This window comes from Platichthys flesus, chromosome 2 (genome assembly GCF_949316205.1).
Source record: "Platichthys flesus chromosome 2, fPlaFle2.1, whole genome shotgun sequence".
In the NCBI taxonomy this organism is placed as follows: domain Eukaryota; kingdom Metazoa; phylum Chordata; class Actinopteri; order Pleuronectiformes; family Pleuronectidae; genus Platichthys; species Platichthys flesus.
In genome coordinates this window covers 28,539,851-28,561,327 of record NC_084946.1, presented here as the reverse complement: position 1 = coordinate 28,561,327, position 21,477 = coordinate 28,539,851, and the positions used below count along the sequence as shown (strand labels likewise).

The following is a 21,477-nucleotide window of genomic DNA, read 5'->3' as shown; positions in this document are numbered from 1 at the left end:
TAAATAAACAATCGACGAAGAAGAAAGAAGGCGTCTCTAAGGTCGTCTCGACAAAAAGCATTACTCCGCCTAGTGTGCTGGCGCGGAATTGCTTTGTAAGACGCGCAACGGTTGGGGAAGCATGAATGAAAACGAGTCTTGCGCCACAGCGGCGTGAAAAGACGCAGACGCAGTCGCAGAAGCATGTTTCAGGCTTCATTCACCACAACACGCACACACCCATAGATATGTCTATGGTCTCTACAGGGGCTCGTCTCTACGTCACACGTTTTCATGTGAACCACAGCGCATTGATTCTCGTGTTGTGATTTCTCTCACATCTGTAATCAGCCCCACAACTAAGAGGTTGTGTCTGAAGATGATTCTGATTCTAATCATCTCCATTCCCTGTATCACCACACCACATTGTTTGTGAAAATACAAATAGTTTTATGATTATTATTATTATGAGTTGTCATAGTTACACAGGGAACTTTATTTTCTGACACAGCTCCAACTCTGTAACTCTGAACCCCGGAACTTCTAACAACATGAAGATGAGACACACACCCATACACACACACACACACACACACATACACATACACATACACATACACATACACATACACACACACACACCTCTAGGTTGTTCAACAGTAGTGTCTTCTGAACCACATTTTTGCATGATATCTCACACACACACACACACACACCCACACACTCACCTAGACCCGCCCTTGTTGACTGATGAAGCTGCAGTGACATGTCATCATTAACTGATGTCTTCTTGTGTAACGTTGATCTTTTCCTTTCTTCTCTTTCCTCCTTCAGGACCAGATGTCATCAAAGTGTTTGTGACAGAAGGGGATGATGTCATCCTGCCCTGCTCTCCACGACCCAACGTGAACATCGAAGCAACAGTGTTCGACTGGAAGAGAAATAACAAGGAGGTGTTCATGTTCACTAAGGACAAATTCTTCGGAAACAGCCGAGCGGATCAGGATCAGGATTTTAAAGGACGAGTTTCTCATTTTGATGAAGAGCTGAAGCACGGAAACGCCTCCATACTCCTCAGAGACACCAGGATCACTGACAGTGGGAACTACACCTGCATCTTTCCTCATCTTGTGCCAGAGCAAACATGCAGGATTGAGCTGGTTGTTGGTGAGTACGTTCATAACTCAGTTAAAGAAGCTGTGTGTCAGTTTCTGCTCCTGCTACATACTCAGCTTCTGCATTGTTGACTTCCTGTCCTGAGCAAACAGTCAGGACTGTGTTGAGTGGCAGCTGATTGGCCAATGCAGAGTGGAGTGGGGGGGCTGGGGGGTGAGGTTTGAACATTTCCTGGATGAAGACTGGACCTGATCCATTCACAGCACGGTACCAAGCACTAGTGTTTTGAAACGGATGCGGGCAGCTACTGGGAACCAGTGAAGGGAGGGGAGGAGTGTGAGTGAAGTTAGGTTAAAGACCAGTGGAGCTGCTGGTTTCTGGGGTCGAGATGACCAGAACCTGGACCAGAACCTGGACCAGAGCCTGGATCGAACCACATTTTTGCATGATATCACACACACACACACACACACACACACACACACACACACACACACACACACAGATGAAACCTAGACCCGCCCTTGTTGATTGATGAAGCTGCAGTGACATGTCATCATTAACTGATGTCTTCTTGTGTAACGTTGATCTTTTCCTTTCTTCTCTTTCCTCCTTCAGGACCAGATGTCATCAAAGTGTTTGTGACAGAAGGGGATGATGTCATCCTGCCCTGCTCTCCACGACCCAACGTGAGCATTGAAGCAACAGTGTTCGACTGGAAGAGAAATAACAAGGAGGTGTTCATGTTCACTAAGGACAAATTCTTCGGAAACAGCCGAGCGGATCAGGATCAGGATTTTAAAGGACGAGTTTCTCATTTTGATGAAGAGCTGAAGCACGGAAACGCCTCCATACTCCTCAGAGACACCAGGATCACTGACAGTGGGAACTACACCTGCATCTTTCCTCATCTTGTGCCAGAGCAAACATGCAGGATTGAGCTGGTTGTTGGTGAGTACGTTCATAACTCAGTTAAAGAAGCTGTGTGTCAGTTTCTGCTCCTGCTACATACTCAGCTTCTGCATTGTTGACTTCCTGTCCTGAGCAAACAGTCAGGACTGTGTTGAGTGGCAGCTGATTGGCCAATGCAGAGTGGAGTGGGGGGGCTGGGGGGTGAGGTTTGAACATTTCCTGGATGAAGACTGGACCTGATCCATTCACAGCACGGTACCAAGCACTAGTGTTTTGAAACGGATGCGGGCAGCTACTGGGAACCAGTGAAGGGAGGGGAGGAGTGTGAGTGAAGTTAGGTTAAAGACCAGTGGAGCTGCTGGTTTCTGGGGTCGAGATGACCAGAACCTGGACCAGAACCTGGACCAGAGCCTGGATCGAACCACATTTTTGCATGATATCACACACACACACACACACACACACACACACACACACACACACACACACACACAGATGAAACCTAGACCCGCCCTTGTTGATTGATGAAGCTGCAGTGACATGTCATCATTAACTGATGTCTTCTTGTGTAACGTTGATCTTTTCCTTTCTTCTCTTTCCTCCTTCAGGACCAGATGTCATCAAAGTGTTTGTGACAGAAGGGGATGATGTCATCCTGCCCTGCTCTCCACGACCCAACGTGAGCATTGAAGCAACAGTGTTCGACTGGAAGAGAAATAACAAGGAGGTGTTCCTGTTCGATAACAGCAGCTACTTTGGAAATGGCCGAGCGGATCAGGATCAGGATTTTAAAGGACGAGTTTCTCATTTTGCTGAAGAGCTGAAGCACGGAAACGCCTCCATACTCCTCAGAGACACCAGGACTACTGACAGTGGGAACTACACCTGCATCTTTCCTCATCTTGTGCCAGAGCAAAGATACAGGATTGATCTGGTTGTTGGTGAGTACGTTCATAACTCAGTTAAAGAAGCTGTGTGTCAGTTTCTGCTCCTGCTTCATACTCAGCTTCTGCATTGTTGACTTTCTGTTCTGATGTCGTTGGGGAGCTCGTTCCCCCGTTTAGGAGTGTAAGGGAAATGTAACATATGACCATAATATAATCATGTTTATTTCCCCTTTGATTGATCATGATTGAATCTCTAACAATGTAACCTTGATCATGCTGTTTCCTGTTCTACTGAATGAATGTTGGCCTGATTAGTCTAGACCAGGGCTCTTCAATTAGTTTGGAGCTGGGCCGGCTCTTGAAACTGAGGCAAAGTCAGGGGCCTGAGGATATGAGTGATCACACTAACAAGAAATTACAACAACATACTGAAGGAGTCAATATATTTTATAAAAGCGTTACAACATATGCCCAAGAGGACGCATAGGCCCAAGGATTCAAAAATCTAACCAAGTGAGCAATAACCAAGCCATATTAACAGACAATTGGAGAAATGCAATTAACTAATTAAAAACATGCACTTCATTGTACATAGCTGTACAATAATTAATTTGAGGCTACGTATTAACAATTTATTGGGGGCATAATTAATCGACGATCGATTAATTGATCATTAAGAATTTCGTCGATGAAATAATGTTTTCATCGAGAAATTCGCTAATTACACATTTGACCACGGGGGCAGTGTTTGAAAAAAACGCCACAGGCCTACTCAGTTACCTGCGACTGGCTGAGAGTTACCGTGTATTTCCATTTCCAAAGTAAACATGAAGAGGTCATGGCGAAGTGTAGCGTGGGACCATTTTGAGTTAAAAAATGACTTGGTTCACTGCCAACACTGCGAAGCCATCCCAGAGGCTGTTGGAGACGAGGAGCCTGGTGGTCTGACACGGACGAGGGGAGCGCAAACACCGGAGCCGCGGCCAGGCTAGCCAAGTTAGCACGGAGCTACCTGTGTATCATGTGGATGTCAGTCCCCTCAGAGCGAGTTTTTACTGCGGCTGGACTGACAGTCACCAGGCTGCGTTCGAGTCTGAACCCAGAGCATGTTAACATGCTCGTCTTTCTCAACACAAACCCGTAGGCTGGTGCTGAAGTTGTATGAGAGTCACTGGTTATTTTTATGAAGCGTTCTCGACTCTGTACCTTGTTTGATAGTTTTGAGTTACATCTGGCAAAACCTTTCAGACCTAAGTATTATATATTTGTAGTTGTTGTTTAACATTATGTTTTTTTATATTATTATTATTTTATTTTGGAGGGGAAAAAAACGAGGGTCAGTTGTGTTTTTAGTAGCTCCGGCTTCTAGCTGTCGGCTCCGCTGCTTAAGATTACGGCAGCGCATATTTTGTTCATCTTGTAATAAAGATCTCAATGAGGAAACAAGCTTTTTTTTCCCACTGCATTTTAATGTAGCTTAGAAATAGTGAATTTTTTAACTTGAAAATATTAATGATTAACCGAAAATTCGTCATTAACTCTCCCGACGATCGACAAAGACAATTTAATCGAACGCCCATCCCTATTTAAAATTACAAATTAATTCCTTAATTAATAAAAACTTCAACCGATGTTGCTAGAGGGGCTGTGTATGTGGCAGATAAATACGACAAAATATAATGATATACGACTAGAATCAGAATCAGATTATAAATAAAACGGATATAATGTAAGTTGTTTATTCTTTCTGGGCCTGGTACCAAATGACCCACGGCCCGGTTCAAAATAAAGCAAAACTGCAAAGTGCTATGAGTAAGGGCCATTAAAGTGCTACTAAATTGTTAGTTTAAAATGTTTTTTGTACCTTTTAAAAAAAAAAAAAAAATTCAAGCACTTTTCACGCACACTCCGAGAGCCAGTCCAAAGCAGCTCGGGGGCTGGATTCGGCCCGTAGGCCGCCTATTGAAGAGCCCTGGTCTAGACACTGTAACCTGATTAGTCCAAACACCTTTTCCTGATTACTCCAGGCACAGTAAACTGATTAGTCTACACACGGTAACCTAATTATGCTGATTTTATATGCTACTGAATGAAATTACCTGATGCCTCTACTAGGCATTGTTTGTATTCATGTGATCAGAAAATCTCAGCCATTGACGGTTTAACAACCCCATCCAGAATTGGACGGGTTAGACAAATGTAAAAAAACAAATGACTGTTTCTCCTCTGGGTGCATATTACAAACTGAAGTCTGTGGTATGCACCATGTTCGAGCATTAAAGGTGAAAATACTGGAAGAGAAATTTGTGCCTCCTTCCCTCGTTGGTAGTGGGATTGTAGAAATTGCCACGACAGGAGCCAGGCAGCAAACAGTCGGGACTGTGTTGATTGGCCGATGCAGAGTGGAGGGGCTGAGCTGTGAGGTTTGAACATGTCCTGGATGTAGACTGGACCCGATCCGTTCACAGCATGGTACCAAGTGTAACGGATGTAAACATGAGTTTCAGGACTTGGTTTTGAGGTTCTTTATTCACCTGCATACGCCTGCAGAAACCAACAGAAACCTTTTTGCTCCACTCAAAAGTCTACAAAATAGAATAAATTTACATTAAAGGCTGCCAAAATAATTGGCGCGAAAACAAAATGGCGGCCGCATTACATAAAATGCATCTCCGTGGACGTTTTAATTACGTTAATTTACTGCATTACCAAAACATATAAACACTCAAAACAACAGCGCAATGTACTTATATATACAACATGAAATTTACACCAGTCATTTATCAAAGAAAACGATAAAACAGCATGGAGCATTTTTGATCAGACTCGAACGCAGCCTGGTGACTGTCAGTCCAGCCGCAGTAAAAACTCGCTCTGAGGGGACTGACATCCACATGATACACAGGTAGCTCCGTGCTAACTTGGCTAGCCTGGCCGCGGCTCCGGTGTTTGCGCTCCCCTCGTCCGTGTCAGACCACCAGGCTCCTCGTCTCCAACAGCCTCTGGGATGGCTTCGCAGTGTTGGCAGTGAACCAAGTCATTTTTTAACTCAAAATGGTCCCACGCTACACTTCGCCATGACCTCTTCATGTTTACTTTGGAAATGGAAATACACGGTAACTCTCAGCCAGTCGCAGGTAACTGAGTAGGCCTGTGGCGTACCCTTAGTGTAACAAAATTGCACTGAGGGAAAGAAGAGCCGACAGGAAGTCAGAACTTCGGGGAGCACAAAAGGTGGTGCACAGCAACATCACTTCCGCAGGTAACGTTAACAAAATAAAATAATAACAAAATAAAATTCACAAATACAAATTAAACACAGTACATTCTTAACTCTGTTACACAAGTACTATTACATTATTACATTACATGTCATTTAGCTGACGCTTTTGTCCAAAGCGACTTACATTTTTCAGAACACTCCATTTTTTAGGGGTTCAGTATCTTGCCAAGGACACTTAGGCATGCAGATGGGAAAGAGTGGGATTCGAACCGGCAACCTTCTTGTTGCAGAACACCCGCTCTATTCCCTAGGCCACGCTCTCCCCTATTGTTTTGAAACGGATGCGGGCAGCCACTGGGAACCAGTGAAGGGAGCGGAGGAGTGTGAGTGAAGTTAGGTTAAAGACCAGTTGAGCTGCTGGTTTTTGGATGAGCTGCAGAGGTCGGATGGCAGCAGCAGGTAGACCTGTCAGGAGGGGGGGGCAGTAGTCTAAAGGGGCCTGGAACAGAGCCTGGATCAGAACCTGGACCAGAACCTGCAACATTCAAAGGATGTTTCATTTTTGTCTTTCAGAAATTACCTTCAAAAACAGATTAGGACAAATCGAGGGTGAGAGATCTCTATCCCATTGATTCTTATTCCCCCCCCCGAGTAGTAGGTTTAGCAGGTATTCTTTGGCCCTCCAAACTGTGGGGTCTTGTGGGATGTCCTGTTGGAATATCTCTTTGAGGGCAGCAAAGACTTCTCTCCAGTATGTGATTACCTTAGGGCAGAGCCAGAATATACAGTGGATATAAAATGTCTACACAACCCTGTTGAAATGCAAGGTTTTTGTGATGTAAACAAATGAGACAAAGAATCCTGACCTTTTTCCACCTTTTAATGTGAACAATTCGATTGATAAAACAAACTGAAATCTTTTAGGGGGTAAACTAAAATAATGTGGTTGCATAAGTGTGCACACCCTCTTATAACTGGGGATGTGGCTGTTTTCAAAATTAACCAATCACATTCAAACTCATGTTAAATAGTAGTTAGTACATACCTGCCATAATTTACAGTGACTCTGATTAATCCCAAATAAAGTTCAACTGTTCTAGGAGAATTTTCCTGACACTCTCTTAGTTGCATCTTACAGCAAGAGCCATGATCCGCAGAGAGCTTCCAAATCATCAGAGGGATCTCATTGTTGAAAGGTATCAGTCAGGAGAAGGGTACAAAATAATTTCCAAGGCATTAGATATACCATGATACACAGTGAAGCCAGCCATCACCAAGTGGAGACAATATGGTACAACGGTGACATTGCCAAGTACTGGACATCCCTCCAAAATTTATGAAAAGACAACAAGAAAACTGGTCAGGGAGGCGTCAGCAACATTAAAGGAGCTGCAGGAATTTCTGGCAAGGACTGGCTGTGAACTACATGTGACAACAATCTTCCGTATTCTTCATGTGTTTGTGCTATGGGGCAGGCCTTTTCTTACTAAGAAAAACATCCAAGCCTGGCTAAACTTTTTAAAATCATACATGAAGTCTCAAAAAAGCATGTGGGAGAATGTGTTATGGTCTGAGAAAAAAAAAAAAAGGCAAGTTTTGTGAGGGCTCTGGGCATAGGTTTTTCTCAATATTAAGCCAGCGAGTGTACGTGCTATTCTGAATCCACGCTATCAAGGGTTTAATTTGTGCTGCCCAGAAGTAATATTTTAAGGTTTTAAGTCTAATTCTAGGACACTTTTTTTGCCAGATAAATTTGGAAATGATTTTATCCAGGTTATCAAAAACGGATTTTGAATTTCTATAGGTAGCATCTGAAATAAGTAGAGAATTCTGGGCAGAACATTCATGAGAATACTTTCAACACGACCGAGCAGGGATAGAGGGAGCGTAGACCAACGTTCCAGGTCACTGTTAATGCATCGAATTATTTTACTATAATTGGCCTTGTATAAGCTCTGTATGGATGGGAGGATGTATATGCCAAGGTATTTTATACCGTCTTTTGGCCACTTAAATCCACTTTGGAATTTTACAATTCTTGAGATGTTACCATTGACATCCATAGCCTCTGTTTTTTCCACATTTACCTTGTATCCTGAGTAGTATCCATACTGTGATATGAGCTCCTTTTTAGATGTGGTATAGTTGATGCAGGTTGCGTCAGATATAATAATACATCATCAGCGTAGAGGGATATTTTATGCTCTTCTGTATGTATTACAGTTCCTTTTATTTTGTTATCATCTAGGATGAGCTGGGCCAGGGGTTCGATACTAATTGCAAACAGCAGGGGTGATAAAGGGCAGCCTTGTCTGCAGCCGCGTTCCAGTGTGAATCTTTGTGATCTATATCCATTAACTTTAACAGCTGCCTGTGGTGGTGAATATAATGTTTGTATCCAATTGAGGAAGTTGGGGCCAAATTTTAATCGTTTTAGTGTTTGGAATAAATATTGCCATGATACTCTGTCAAATGCTTTTTGAGCATCTAGGGACAAAATCATTGATTCTGATTGCTCTTCTTTTTGATTGGATATAATGTTTAATAAGCGTCGTAAGTTATCGCCATAGTATCTTCCAGTGATGAATCCCGTCTGATCTGGGTGGATTGCTGTTAGGATGCGCAGGTCCCCATTCAGCAGCGATATCGGCACTCTGTGGGGTCCTTGCCTTCTTTATGAATTACCGCTATAGTGGCCTCTTTCCAAGATGGTGCCATAGTTTTAGATTCTAATGCATGATGGTATGCTTTTACCAACAGTGGTGATAAAATATCCTTAAAGGTTCTATAAAATTCATTAATATATCCGTCTGGTCCTGGGCTTTTATTATTTTTGAGCGTTTAGATCACTTGCTTGATCTCCCATTCCTCAATAGGCTCATCTAATTCCTTGGCTGCTGGTTCTGTAAGTTCAGTTAATTTTATAGGGTTTAGGAAATCAGTAAGTTTTGCATCATCAGAGCAGGTATCTGTATTTTTGTATAAAGATTCATAAAACTCAGCAAAGGATTCTGCTATTTTATCTGGTTTTGTAACAAACGTTTCTTTTGATTTTATTTTCTGTACTGTATTAGATGATTGCTTAATCTAAATGCTAATAATCTGCTTGCCTTGTTACCGTGTTCATAGTTTCTTTGGTTTGTGAATCTTAAACTTCGCTCAATTTGATCCGATAGTAGGGTGTTGAGTTCTCTCGGGTTGCGTTTAGGTTATTTGGGAGACTGGTTGATGCTGATTGTTTATGTTTATTCTCTAAATCTTTTATTTTATCTTCCAATTCTCTGTTTAGCCTCCTTACATCTTCTCCTAGCACATGTAAATTAGAAAATACGGCCTCTGATGTACGCTTTGGCACAGTCCCACAATATAAGAGGAGTCGTTTCAGCCGAGGTATTATTATCCAAGTATTCCTTGAGTTCTGCTGTGACAAAGGAGGTGAATTCTTTATCATTAAGGAGAGATGCATTAAGTCTCCATTGTTTAGATGTTGGTATTTTGCCTATGTCCCATTTTAATGCCACAGCTGCGTGATCAGATATCATTATAGGAAGGATCTCAATGCCCACTATCCTATGTAGCTCTGCTTTAGTGGTAAAGAAGTAATCAATCCTTGAGTATGATGCATGTCTGCTTGAATAGAAGGTGAAAATCCGGAAACCTGCTTCTCCATACATCTACTAGGCCTGCTTCAAGGGATTGGTATTTGAGCATTCTACTCATTCTAGAGAGTGGATCTTTAGAGGCAGGTTGTCGGTCGATTGATTGCGACATTACGCAATTCAGATCTCCTCCCATCAATAGTAATCCTGAACTATATTGTAAAATCTTATTGAACAATGTCCTGATAAAGCCGGGCTCGTCTTCATTAGGTGCAAATACATTTATGAGGGACACTTCTATGCCATCAATTCAACTATAACTATAATATATCTCCCCTCTGTATCTTTATGTACTAGTGTTTGTGTGAAATTAATTTGTCTGTGTATCAGTATGGAAACTCCCTTTTTCTCCCTGACCGGTGTGAAGAGTAATATACTTTATCTGCCCAGGATCTTTTCAACTTTTCATGTTCTGCATCAGATAAATGGATTTCCTGTAGGAATGCAATGTGACAGTTGGCTTGTTTCATCTGATGCAGAATTTTCTTTCTCTTAACAGGGCTATGGAGACCTTTGACATTATAACTTTTCACTTTTAGCAGGTACATTACGAATTATATGTTATTTGGATATTTGGACCTTGTTGCACTTATATCCAACATAGGATCCCATGGGAAAAGTGGGATCAGAACAAGGGGAACACAACAGTTGTGACTGCTGTTAACTAACATCAACAACAGTCCGGTGGGACCTAGTCACTAAGGGCAAGCAGCAATGGTGCACAGTCGAGATAAGATTGACTATGCTTAGGGTGTGCTAAGATAAGGAATAGTGAAAGAAAGAATAAAAAGAAAGTAAAATAGACACAGAAAGGGAAAGTGTCGAGTAATGGCCATTCAGGCCCCTGCAGTACCTGGTATAGGTATGTAAAATCAAACAGCTCCTTATGGTAAAATAGTATCTGAGTTACACGCAGAGCTAATAGTCTCCTCTTACAGGTTTTTTCGATTGCTTAAGCACGATTTTCAAAACAGGGCCCGGTGTTTCAGAATACTACACACAATCAGCAGAACACCTCAGATCCTTTGCAAAATGAAACACTCTTGTAAAAACTATACACTAATTTAGCAAAACCATATTTTTTTACCAAATGAAACACACACGCTTCATATGACCTAACACTACACAAGTCCAATACTGCAGGCTCATGAAAATAGAATTTATTTCTCTCCATATCCCCAAATCTGTCAACATGTCAACATGGAGAATCACAACAAAACATGTCCCAGTTTTCATTCTACTACAGGAGTGTGCATAAAACTGTAATCTCAGCAAATATTAGACAAGCAGAACATTCTGTATCCAGTACAGTTTCAATGAGGGGAACCTGAGCCTGGGGCTGGAGATCATAAACCCTCCACCGCCATGCAGAGAAAAACTCTTTGATTGGGTTTAGAGACGGAGAGTATGGTGGGAGGTATGGTACTGTAAACTGTGGATGGTATTGAAACCAGTTCTGGACCAGAGCAGAGCGGTGGAATGACCCATTGTCCCAGATGACAATGTATTGCATCTGGTGCCTGTGATTTACTGCTGTGACGATGTTGTGTAATCGGCACAAACATGTGAGAATGTGAGGTGTGTTGTAAGGGCCGATATGGGCGTGACGGAGGAGGACCCCATTCTGTGTAGTGGCAGCACAAAAGGTGATGTTTAGGGGTGTAATGATTCATCCACTAAATCGATTAATCGATTTTTTTTATTCCTGCGATCCAACTGAATCGATCTGTGCTCAGCAAATCGGCATTCCGGACGACATATCGATTCAAAATCGATTGAAATGGTACATAATCGATTTGTATCGATACTTGGAAACTGCACATTGGATTTAAGGACAAAAACTGTATGGATTTGTGTTTGTTTGTTTTTTAGTACTCTAGACATGTTAAATGTTACTCGAGCTAGCAGCTACCTGTCAGCGGCTAGCCTCGGAGCTAGCGGCTACCTGTCAGGCAGATAGTAGCGTAAGTCGCCCGGCGCTCTCTCCCTGTCTTGGTGAATGTGTGTTCGCCTTCTGTCATCCACTGCTCCCACACAGCTCGCAGTTTAGCTCTGAAGGCCCTGTTGACACCAATATCTAGCGGTTGGAGTTCTTTAGTTAATCCACCCGGAATGATGGCATGTCCTTATACACACACACTGTAATATTATGGTGAAGCTCAGTATGTATTACTCCGCGACGCTCCTGACTACGGTAGCCGTAATGCTGCAAGCGGTGCGGCTTTGTAGTTGACCAAAGTCGTACTAAAACATTTTGACAGAGCGCCGTGTACCACACAAAATCGCTTCGAGGTAGATGGATGGATAGATAGATACATGGGGGGAAATGTAGGAACATCAACTGATAATAAACTGACAGGATGTGTGTAGTTAAGACTAGCTGTGTGGCTTTCTGTTTCTCTATGTAAGAGAAATGATAAATCATTATAATATAACATTCCTCTGGTTGTAGCACTGGTTAATAAGATATTCATGTGTTTACAGGTGCAGCTACAACTCCATATGTAAAGATACGTAACATCACAGGAGATTGGGTGCTACTGGAGTGTTTTGTTCGAGATGCTTATCCAGAGCCTCAGGTCGAGTGGCAGACGAGTGATGGGAACGTGGTCCCTGCTGAGGAACCACAGGTCTCTCCAAGAGGACACCGCTTTGATGTCCTCCTCCTCACCACCGTGAAGAAGACCACTACCAACATGTACCGCTGTGAGCTCCTTGTGCCAGGTCAGATTCTTTACATGTACTTAGACATATACTGTATAAACTAGTGGTGCACCGATGTATCGGCCGAACATGGGTAGCGGCCGATATTCGCCTCGTTTACTGACATTGGTGCATCTGTAATAAACTTGACTTTCACAGATGTCATTGGTATTTGTGGTAAAACCGCTGGGCACGTGCCGCGGCTGGGGGAGCTGTCGCCCTCCTCTCCACGCCGCCGGAGCCTCGTCGTGCGGCAGGCCTCGAGTTTGTGTGTGTGTGTGTGTGTGTGTGTGTGTGTGTGTGTGTGTGTGTGTGTGTGTGTGTGTGTGTGTGTGTGTGTGTGTGTGTGTGTGTGTGTGTGTGTGTGTGTGTGTGTGTGTGTGTGTGTGTGTGTGTGTGTGTGTGTGTGTGTGTGTGTGTGTGTGTGTGTGTGTGTGTGTGTGTGTGTGTCGTTTACCCGCAAGGAAGCGCGGGAGTAACTGTTGGCACAAAAACAGGTCAATCTGAGGAGGGCTGTTTTGAACCAAAATATGTTACAGACATTTCATTAAGACCCCAAGGAACCATATCAACTGTGGTCAAATGGGCATAATATGTTTCCGTTAAATAAAGTTTAGTTAAACCAAAGATTGTTTCTTAAAACTGATGGCACAAAAGGGTGAATGAATAACAACAAAAAATAAATAAACAAACATCGGTATTGGCTAGATAGTTGTATCGACCAAGAATTTCCATATCTGGGCATCCATAGTATAAACATATAAATGTATGCGTGTGTATGTATTAACACATAATGTAGTAATGTTGTCCGTATATTTTCTTCTGTCCTCAGACAATCTCTTCGAGGACAAGTCCTCCACTTCTTCCAGCTGGCTCATAGTTATAATAACTATAATAGTAACTCTGGTTATTGAACATCTGGGTGGATTTCTAGTAAAGGTCATCATGAACTGGGGGAGAAGTAAGTTATTTTTTTGTGATTTTAACAATAAATTCACAATGTGTCAAAACAAGGGAACAGAAACTTTAGACTGTTTCATATTGAGACAGAAACTCTCTTCAACCAGTGACAAGATGTTCAGATCTGAGGAAGGGCTGCAACCAACAACTACTTTATATTATGTTGATTAATCTGTTGAGGATTATTTAGATTATTTAATGATTAATACTTGAAAGTGCTCTTTCTATAGGTTTTACAAATACAACTTGTCATAATTCAAGTTCAAGATATAATTAATTTGCCTCAATACAAGATCCCTTTAATTAAGTGAGACTATTTTGTAGTCATCATGAATTATGACAAGTCAGATTTAAACTGAACATGACTGAAACTGCAATTAAATATATTAATAATATAACTGAATTATAGACAAACCCCACACACATGAATGGAAATCTAGTTTGGATCTTACTTGTCGAAATATTTAATTCTGTTTTGTCAAAATAGCCGAAATCATAGTGTTGAATGTTGAGTTGTAAACTTGTGTTTCAGAGGAGTTGTAGTGTCATGTAAGTGTTACCTGATGTTTTGTGTAACCTTGATTGCTCTGTTTAAACTTAACAATAGAATTTTGCTTCTTCTTTCAGACGCAAAGCAGAAAGGATCACCAACAGAAGTTCTCCCACTGAACGGTACAGTGGTTCCAGTGTTTTGTTCTCGTTTGATTCCGTTCTGTTTGCTTTTTTTGCTGATTTTCAATTATACTGGACACAGCATTAATATAACCGATTCGTGTTTTAAGTGCACGTTAACAAAAAATTTGAATCAGTGTAAAGTTGCTTAAACATTCTTAGAAAACAAATAAAACCAATGGAACCAATGAGATTAGAGTTTTGTATAAAGAGTAGTTTGACCTTAACGACACGTCTCCTGCTGCTCAGGGGCCGTTTGAGATGAACCTCGTTGAATGTGACTCAGTGATGTCACAAGTTGTGTTTGTGTTCAGCAGCGAGTTGTCTGTGAAAGATGATGGAGAAAATAGAATCTGTCTGTTGGGAATCATTTGTGTACAAATCAGAGGTTGATGTGAGACATGGATCTGTTTTCTCTCCTGCAGGTCATCAGCTGAGTAACGGATCCTGATCTACACAGACAACACTTCTGCATAATGGTTGATCCATGAGTATTTCCCCAAAATTTGGAGACTTGATTGTATATGTCTATCTGAGCTGCTTCTCGATATGAGCTGTTGGTGCCACGATTACTGACAGAGGTAATGTCACCGTTCGTCGATTCTGACGATGACCAGCGTCGGTGGTTGGTTACCAGTGGCCGCTCGCATCCGGTTCAAAACACTAGTACATGCGTACCATGCTGTGAACGGATCCGGTCCAGTATACATCCAGGACATGGTCAAACGTTACACCCCAGCACGTTCGCTCCGCTCTGCTTCGGCCAATCGTCTCGTTGCTCCCTCACTGCAAGGGACAGCTGTCGCTCATCAAAATCAAAACGGAATCTGTCGTGGCTCCTTAATGGTGGAATGACATCCCCATCGACATCCGGACATCTGAAAGTTTACACATCTTCCGCCGAAAACTAAAAAACGCACCTCTTCCGACTTTACCCTGAATAAAAAAAAAAAAAAAAAAAAATTTGATTCTTGTCGTTCTGGGTCTGTACCCTCTGGGTTGAATGCACTTATTGTAACTCGCTTTGAATAAAGGCGTCAGCTAAATGAAATGTTTCAGTGGCTCACACACATATTACGTGACTTTCAAGAGGCAGGACACCGTAGCCTTGAGCCTCAGTGTAGCCTGTATCATTGTATCATTGATGACAAGGCAAAAAACCCTGATGACGCTAAGATGCAAAGGGAATTTATGACACATGACCAATGATGCCGGTAACGCGTTACTCTAATCTGACCACTTTTTTCAGTAACGAGTAATCTAACACGTAACTATTTCCAAACCAGTAATCAGATTAAAGCTACTTGTCCAAGTCACTGTGAGTTACTATTTGGGTATTTGTGGTTAAACCGCTGGGCACGTGACGCGGCTCTGGGAGCAGTCGCTCTCCTCTCCAACCCGGAGGCTCGGTGTGAGGCACCCCTCGATGTTTTTATCGGGGGGTGAGGTCTTTGTCCGCGGCACCTCACGGCGACGCTGCTGCGGGGGCTTTCCTTCTCTTGGGCCGCGGGGCGATGTCGGTCGACGGTGCAGAAGGCGGGGACCGGTTGGAGGGGACCGGGTACGGCGGTCGGCGGCGGCGACTCTGGACGCGTGTCGGTCCGTCTCGCGGATCACCTCAGCTACGGCGCCCGCTGGGGGAACCCTTCGGCGGTTTCTAATAAAGTGAGTGTTGGCAAAACCGGTTCTAATTTTTATGTTGAGGCGGCGGGGGTGTTGTCAGCAGCTGCTGAATGTAAATAATAAAGTAACTTGTAATCTAACTTAGTTACTTTTAAAATCAAGTAATCTGTAAAGTAACTAAGTTACTTTTTCAAAGTAACTGTGGCAACAATGCTCATGACACACGGAGCTTCTCCTTCCTCTTCTCCATCCATATCCCCCTTCCCCGAGTCCCTTTGCTTTATCGCCCGCAGATCCAGGGCCTCTGTGGCCGCACCATGGATTGCAGTTTGTGGATCACGCATCAGAGGTCGCAATGGTGGATCCAGTTTGGCGGATTCTATATCGTGTGGGCTGATCGTAGTGGTGATGGCGGATCCTGTGTCGCGTTGGCTCCAGATACGGGCGGTGGACCAGGGCCGCGGCGGCGGCTCATGATGGATCCTAATAAGCGGCATGTACAATGACTGTGGACTAAAGTGGATCTGATCTGGATGGTGGATCATGATCCTGCTGGTTGCTGAACATAAGACAACTTCACGCATAGGTGTGAGAAGCCACAAAAGTCATCTCCTATTGGTCACTCTTGACCAGGACCCGTGAGGTCACGGGGTCAATATAAGGGGACTTCTCCCCCATAACTCTCTCTTTCTCCAATCCCTCTCAGGGGCGGAAGGCTGCTCCAGCTTTCTTTCCATCCACCCACCGAGGTCAGCAGGGCTGTCCAGCCGCTTCACCTGCATCACTGAGGAGAGGGCCTGGCTGCTCCAGCACTTCTCTTCCCACCAACGACCGGAGGTCAGAGGTGCAGCTCTCCAACTCATCTTCTCAAGGAAACCTCCTCGCCCTTCAAGCTCTACAACCTCCTAGCAGCGACTTGATGTCCTGCAGGTTAGGACTTCGAACCAGCATCTGAGCACACGGCTCCACAGCTACGCTAAGGCAGAGACCGTTCGACCAACTGGCAGGACGAAATTGCAGCGGAACTGCAACTCCATTTTCCCCTTTCTAAGGACTGGTAACAATCTGGGCTTAATAATTATAATACGCTAAGCAAGACTGTTTATTCGATTCTGTGTGCTTATAAGGTTGATATGTGTTTCTGATATTGTGTTTTTAAGTTATTTGAAAGTTAAGTGTTAGATACGTCATTACGGTAATCGTGCTGCGTCATTTCCTGTTTTCTTGCCACTGGTGGTGGTCGCTCTGTGAATTAGCTCCTCTGCTAAACACAGCTGTTTCTCTGTAGCACTACGGCTAAAATCACCGGTCTGTAGTTAAACATAGTGATGTGTCCTCCCGTGTCGAGGCTTCGAAGCGTGTGTCGAGTAATCGAGGAGGATTTTTATGAAGCGCGTATCGAGGCTTGTGTTGATTACGTATGTGATGACGTTCGAAGCCTCGCGAGCCGGCCGAGCACGTTACTGATTCAGGAAAGGGTTCGCGGGTTTGGTGTGCAATTCGCAATGGATTCCCCCCCACACTACTTGTCTTGGGACTTTAATTTGCTTGCAATATATTCTGACTATTTCAGGGAGAAAAGGAATTTATTTCCTAACTTGTACAAACTTGCGGTATCTTCTCTTTGTACCCCAGCATCATCTGTGCGCTGTGAAATGATCGTTTCTAAAACAGGCGAAATTATTTCAAAAAAATTAAATCGCCTGAAACCCAGCACTGTTGAGAAGCTGTTGTTTTTAAATAAAAATAAATTAACTGTTATCCATTTCGTACGTGTATTGGCATCACAAACATCATTAATTCGTTTATTCAATTCAAAGCTTCACACACCAAAGCCATGGTTTCCTTATAATTACATTACATTTAATGTCCACTTGATGGCGCAGTAGAGCAAATGAAGCACCATGAAATTCGGCCCATGAGCGAACCAATTGGATGGAAAGCTTCAAAGCTTCATGAAGCTTCATCTCGCCATCACTACTTAAACACTCGCACATACCAACCCTTATTCTATCGTGCTTAGTGATCCTGTGTTCTGTCTGAGCTCACCTTCGTAGCTCTATAGCAGCGATGTCTTCTCTCTCTCCCTGTTGCTCTACTGCTCTCTCTTGCTCCGAGTGTCTCATGTTTACTTACTCCTCTGCCTCCCTTAACAGTAGTGGTACATGTAATAAATGTAGTGTGTTGATAGCGATGGGGGCTCGGCTTAGCGACTTAGAAGCTCGGCTCAGCAGCTTAGAAACTCCGTTAGCTGTAGTTAGCCGGCTCCCGCTAGCCGCGGAGCCACCTAGCTTAGCACGTAGCTTAGCCTTAGCGAGCAGCCCCCTGACTAGTCCCGTGCAGCCGGGAGCCCAGGGCAGCTGGGTGACGGTCCGGAGGGGGCATAGTGCTAGACTTAGAAAGCCCACGATTAAAGAGCCACCAGCTCACGTTTCAAATAGATTCTCTCCACTCAGCGAGGCACCCGCTGATAAACAAACTATGATTATTGGCGACTCGGTTTTGAGAAACGTCAGGTTAGCGACACCAGCGACCATAGTTAATTGTATCCCAGGGGCCAGAGCCGGCGACATCGAATCTAAACTTAAGTTAATGGCTAAAACTAAAAACGGTAAATACAATAAAAGTCGGTGTGTGCTTTTGCTAAAACGATGTCGGACACAGTAGTTTTCTCTGGCCCGCTCCCTAATACAACAGGTGATGACATTTTTAGCCGCATGTTGTCTTTTAGCCGCTGGCTGTCGAGGTGCTCTCCTGTAAACGGTTCCGGGCTTTGACTGAAACAACACAGGAAACCCAGACTTTTAAACGTGGTCTTTTAGACATTAGATCACTGGAAAAAAAGGCTCTTAGTTAATGAAATAGTCTCCGATTACAACATAGATTTATTGTCCCTCACTGAGACGTGGCTGCATCCTGATGAATATGTCAGTCTAAATGAATCTACTCCCCCCAGTCATATCAATTCACAGGTTCCTAGAGAAATTGGGCGAGGAGGTGGAGTTGCTGCTATTTTTAACTCCAGTCTATCAATTAATCCTAAACCTAAACTCAGCTACAAGTCATTTGAATGTCTGGTTCTTAGTCTTCCACGCCAATCCAGGAACCACCAACAGCCAATCATATTTGCCGTAGTTTACCGTGCTCCCAGGGCTTATACTGAATTTTTAAAGGAATTCCCTGAGTTTTTATCAAACTTAGTCCTAAAGACCGATAAAATTATTATTGTTGGTGACTTTAATATTCATGTTGATAATAATAAAGATTGCCTTAGCGTAGCATTTATTTCAATACTAGACTCTATTGGTTTCAGTCAGTGTGTGCACAAACCTACTCATTGTGGTAACCACACACTTGACCTTGTATTATCGTACGGTGTCGCAATTGAAAATTTAACAGTACTTCTGCGCAATCCAGTTCTATCAGACCATAATTTAATAACCTTTGATTTTTCAATAGCTGAATATATGCCACTAATAAAAAATTCATTTTCTAGATGTCTACCTGATAGTGCTGTAGCTAAATTTAAGGAAATAATCCCAATTACATTTAAACCCGTATTAGCAGTAGATATAAAGAACAAATTCTTTAAAACCCTGAGCTCCATTGAGATCGACCACCTCGTCGATAGCTCTGCAGACTCATTACGATTAACATTAGACTCAATAGCGCCTCTAAAAAAGACAAATGTCAAACATAGTAAATTAGCTCCGTGGTATAATTCCCAGACAAATGAGTTAAAACAATTATCAAGAAAACTAGAAAGGAAGTGGCGCTCCAGCAACAATGTTGAAAACCTCATAGACTGGAAGAATAGTGTTAAAGAATATAAAAAGGCTCTCCACAAAGCAAGAGCCGCCTACTATTCAAAACTAATAGAAGAGAATAAAAATAACCCCAGGTTTCTCTTCAGCACTGTAGCCAGGCTGACAGAGAGTCACACCTCCACCGAACCCAGTATTCCTCGATCCCTAAATAGCAATATCTTTATGACCTTTTTTAATGATAAAATTCAAACTATTAGAAAGAAAATCAACCATCTCCTGCCCTCAATTGGCAATAATACCCTCCCAACAACAGAGATCTCAGAAACGGCTGAGAATCCTACCCATTACTTAGACAGCTTCTCTCTGATCACCCGTGATCAGTTTACCAAATTAATCTCAGGTTCTAAACCAACAACCTGTATCTTAGATCCCATTCCTACCAACTTACTTAAAGAAATTCTGCCCCTAATTGATAGTTCGTTACTTAACATTATCAATCTGTCATTATCATCAGGTTATGTACCACAGTCTTTTAAAATAGCTGTCATCAAACCCCTACTCAAAAAACCCACCCTAGACCCAGAGGTCTTAGCCAATTACAGACCAATATCTAATCTCCCCTTCATTTCTAAAATCTTAGAAAAAGTTGTAGCCAATCAGCTGTGTGAGTTTCTCCAGGAAAATAATATATATGAAGACTTTCAATCGGGGTTTAGAGCCAATCACAGTACAGAGACAGCCTTGGCAAAAGTCACTAATGACCTTTTAATAGCCTCAGATCAGGGACTTGTGTCTGTCCTCGTTCTGTTAGATCTCAGTGCAGCATTCGACACAATTGACCATCAAATTTTATTACAAAGACTAAAACAGTTAATTAACATTAATGGAACCGCCCTTAACTGGTTTAAATCGTATTTTTCTGATCGCTCCCAATTAGTGCAAATTAATGATGAGTCATCTGTTCGCACCAAAGTTAACCATGGTGTTCCACAGGGCTCTGTGCTTGGCCCAATTTTATTCTCATTATATATGCTTCCACTAGGAAACATTATCAGGACACACTCGGTAAATTTCCACTGCTATGCGGATGACACCCAGTTATATTTGTCAATAAAACCTGAACAAAGTAATCAATTAACTAAACTTCGAACATGTCTCAAGGACATAAAAACCTGGATGACCCGCAATTTTCTCTTATTAAACTCAGACAAAACAGAGGTTATAATACTTGGCCCCAAACACCTCAGAGATGCATTATCTAATGATATAGCTGCGCTAGACGACATTGCCCTTGCTTCCAATGAAGCAGTCAGGAACTTGGGAGTGATCTTTGATCCTGATTTGTCCTTTAATAGTCACTTAAAACCAATTTCTAGGACCGCTTTTTTCCACTTGCGTAATATCTCAAAACTTAGACATGTCCTTTCACAAAAAGATGCAGAAAAACTAGTCCATGCCTTTGTTACATCGAGACTGGACTATTGTGACTATTGTAATTCACATTATCAGGCTCCAGCAGGAAGTCGTTAAAGACTCTACAGCTTTTCCAAAATGCCGCAGCACGTGTCCTGAAGACAACCAGGACCAGAGACCACATGTCTCCTGTGTTAGCATCGCTACACTGGCTTCCAGTTAAATCTAGAATAGAATTTAAAATTCTCCTCCTCACCTTCAAGGCCCTTAATAATATAGCGCCTTTATACCTTAAAGAGCTGTTAATACCTTATAAACCCACTAGAGCACTCCGCTCCCAGAATTCAAGCCTACTTGTCGTCCCTAAATTCTCTAAAAGTAGAGTAGGAGCCAGAGCTTTCAGCCATCAAGCCCCTCGGCTGTGGAATCATCTACCACCTTCAGTTCGGGAGGCAGTCACCATCTGTTCGTTTAAAAGTAGGCTCAAAACCTTCCTTTTTGATAAAGCTTATAGTTAGAGCTAATTAGTGCGCCAGAACGTTACTTGTTCTATTTTATTACAC

General features: G+C 42.8%; 1 protein-coding gene across 2 annotated transcripts in view; it reads left to right on the top strand.

The window, feature by feature from the left end:
- Positions 1-21,477, top strand: part of LOC133972706 (CD276 antigen-like) — a 37,295-nt gene that overhangs the window by 798 nt on the left and 15,020 nt on the right. Inside the window, exons 2-8 of one of the 2 annotated variants that reach the window (XM_062410281.1) lie at positions 814-1,146; positions 1,714-2,046; positions 2,616-2,948; positions 12,261-12,500; positions 13,312-13,440; positions 14,067-14,111; positions 14,537-15,074. In XM_062410281.1, coding sequence (XP_062266265.1) covers positions 814-1,146; positions 1,714-2,046; positions 2,616-2,948; positions 12,261-12,500; positions 13,312-13,440; positions 14,067-14,111; positions 14,537-14,562 — 1,439 coding nt within the window. In that variant the 3' untranslated portion in view covers positions 14,563-15,074. Of the gene's footprint in view, positions 1-813; positions 1,147-1,713; positions 2,047-2,615; positions 2,949-12,260; positions 12,501-13,311; positions 13,441-14,066; positions 14,112-14,536; positions 15,075-21,477 lie in introns of those variants that run through there. The other variant, XM_062410274.1, reaches the window with a different exon arrangement.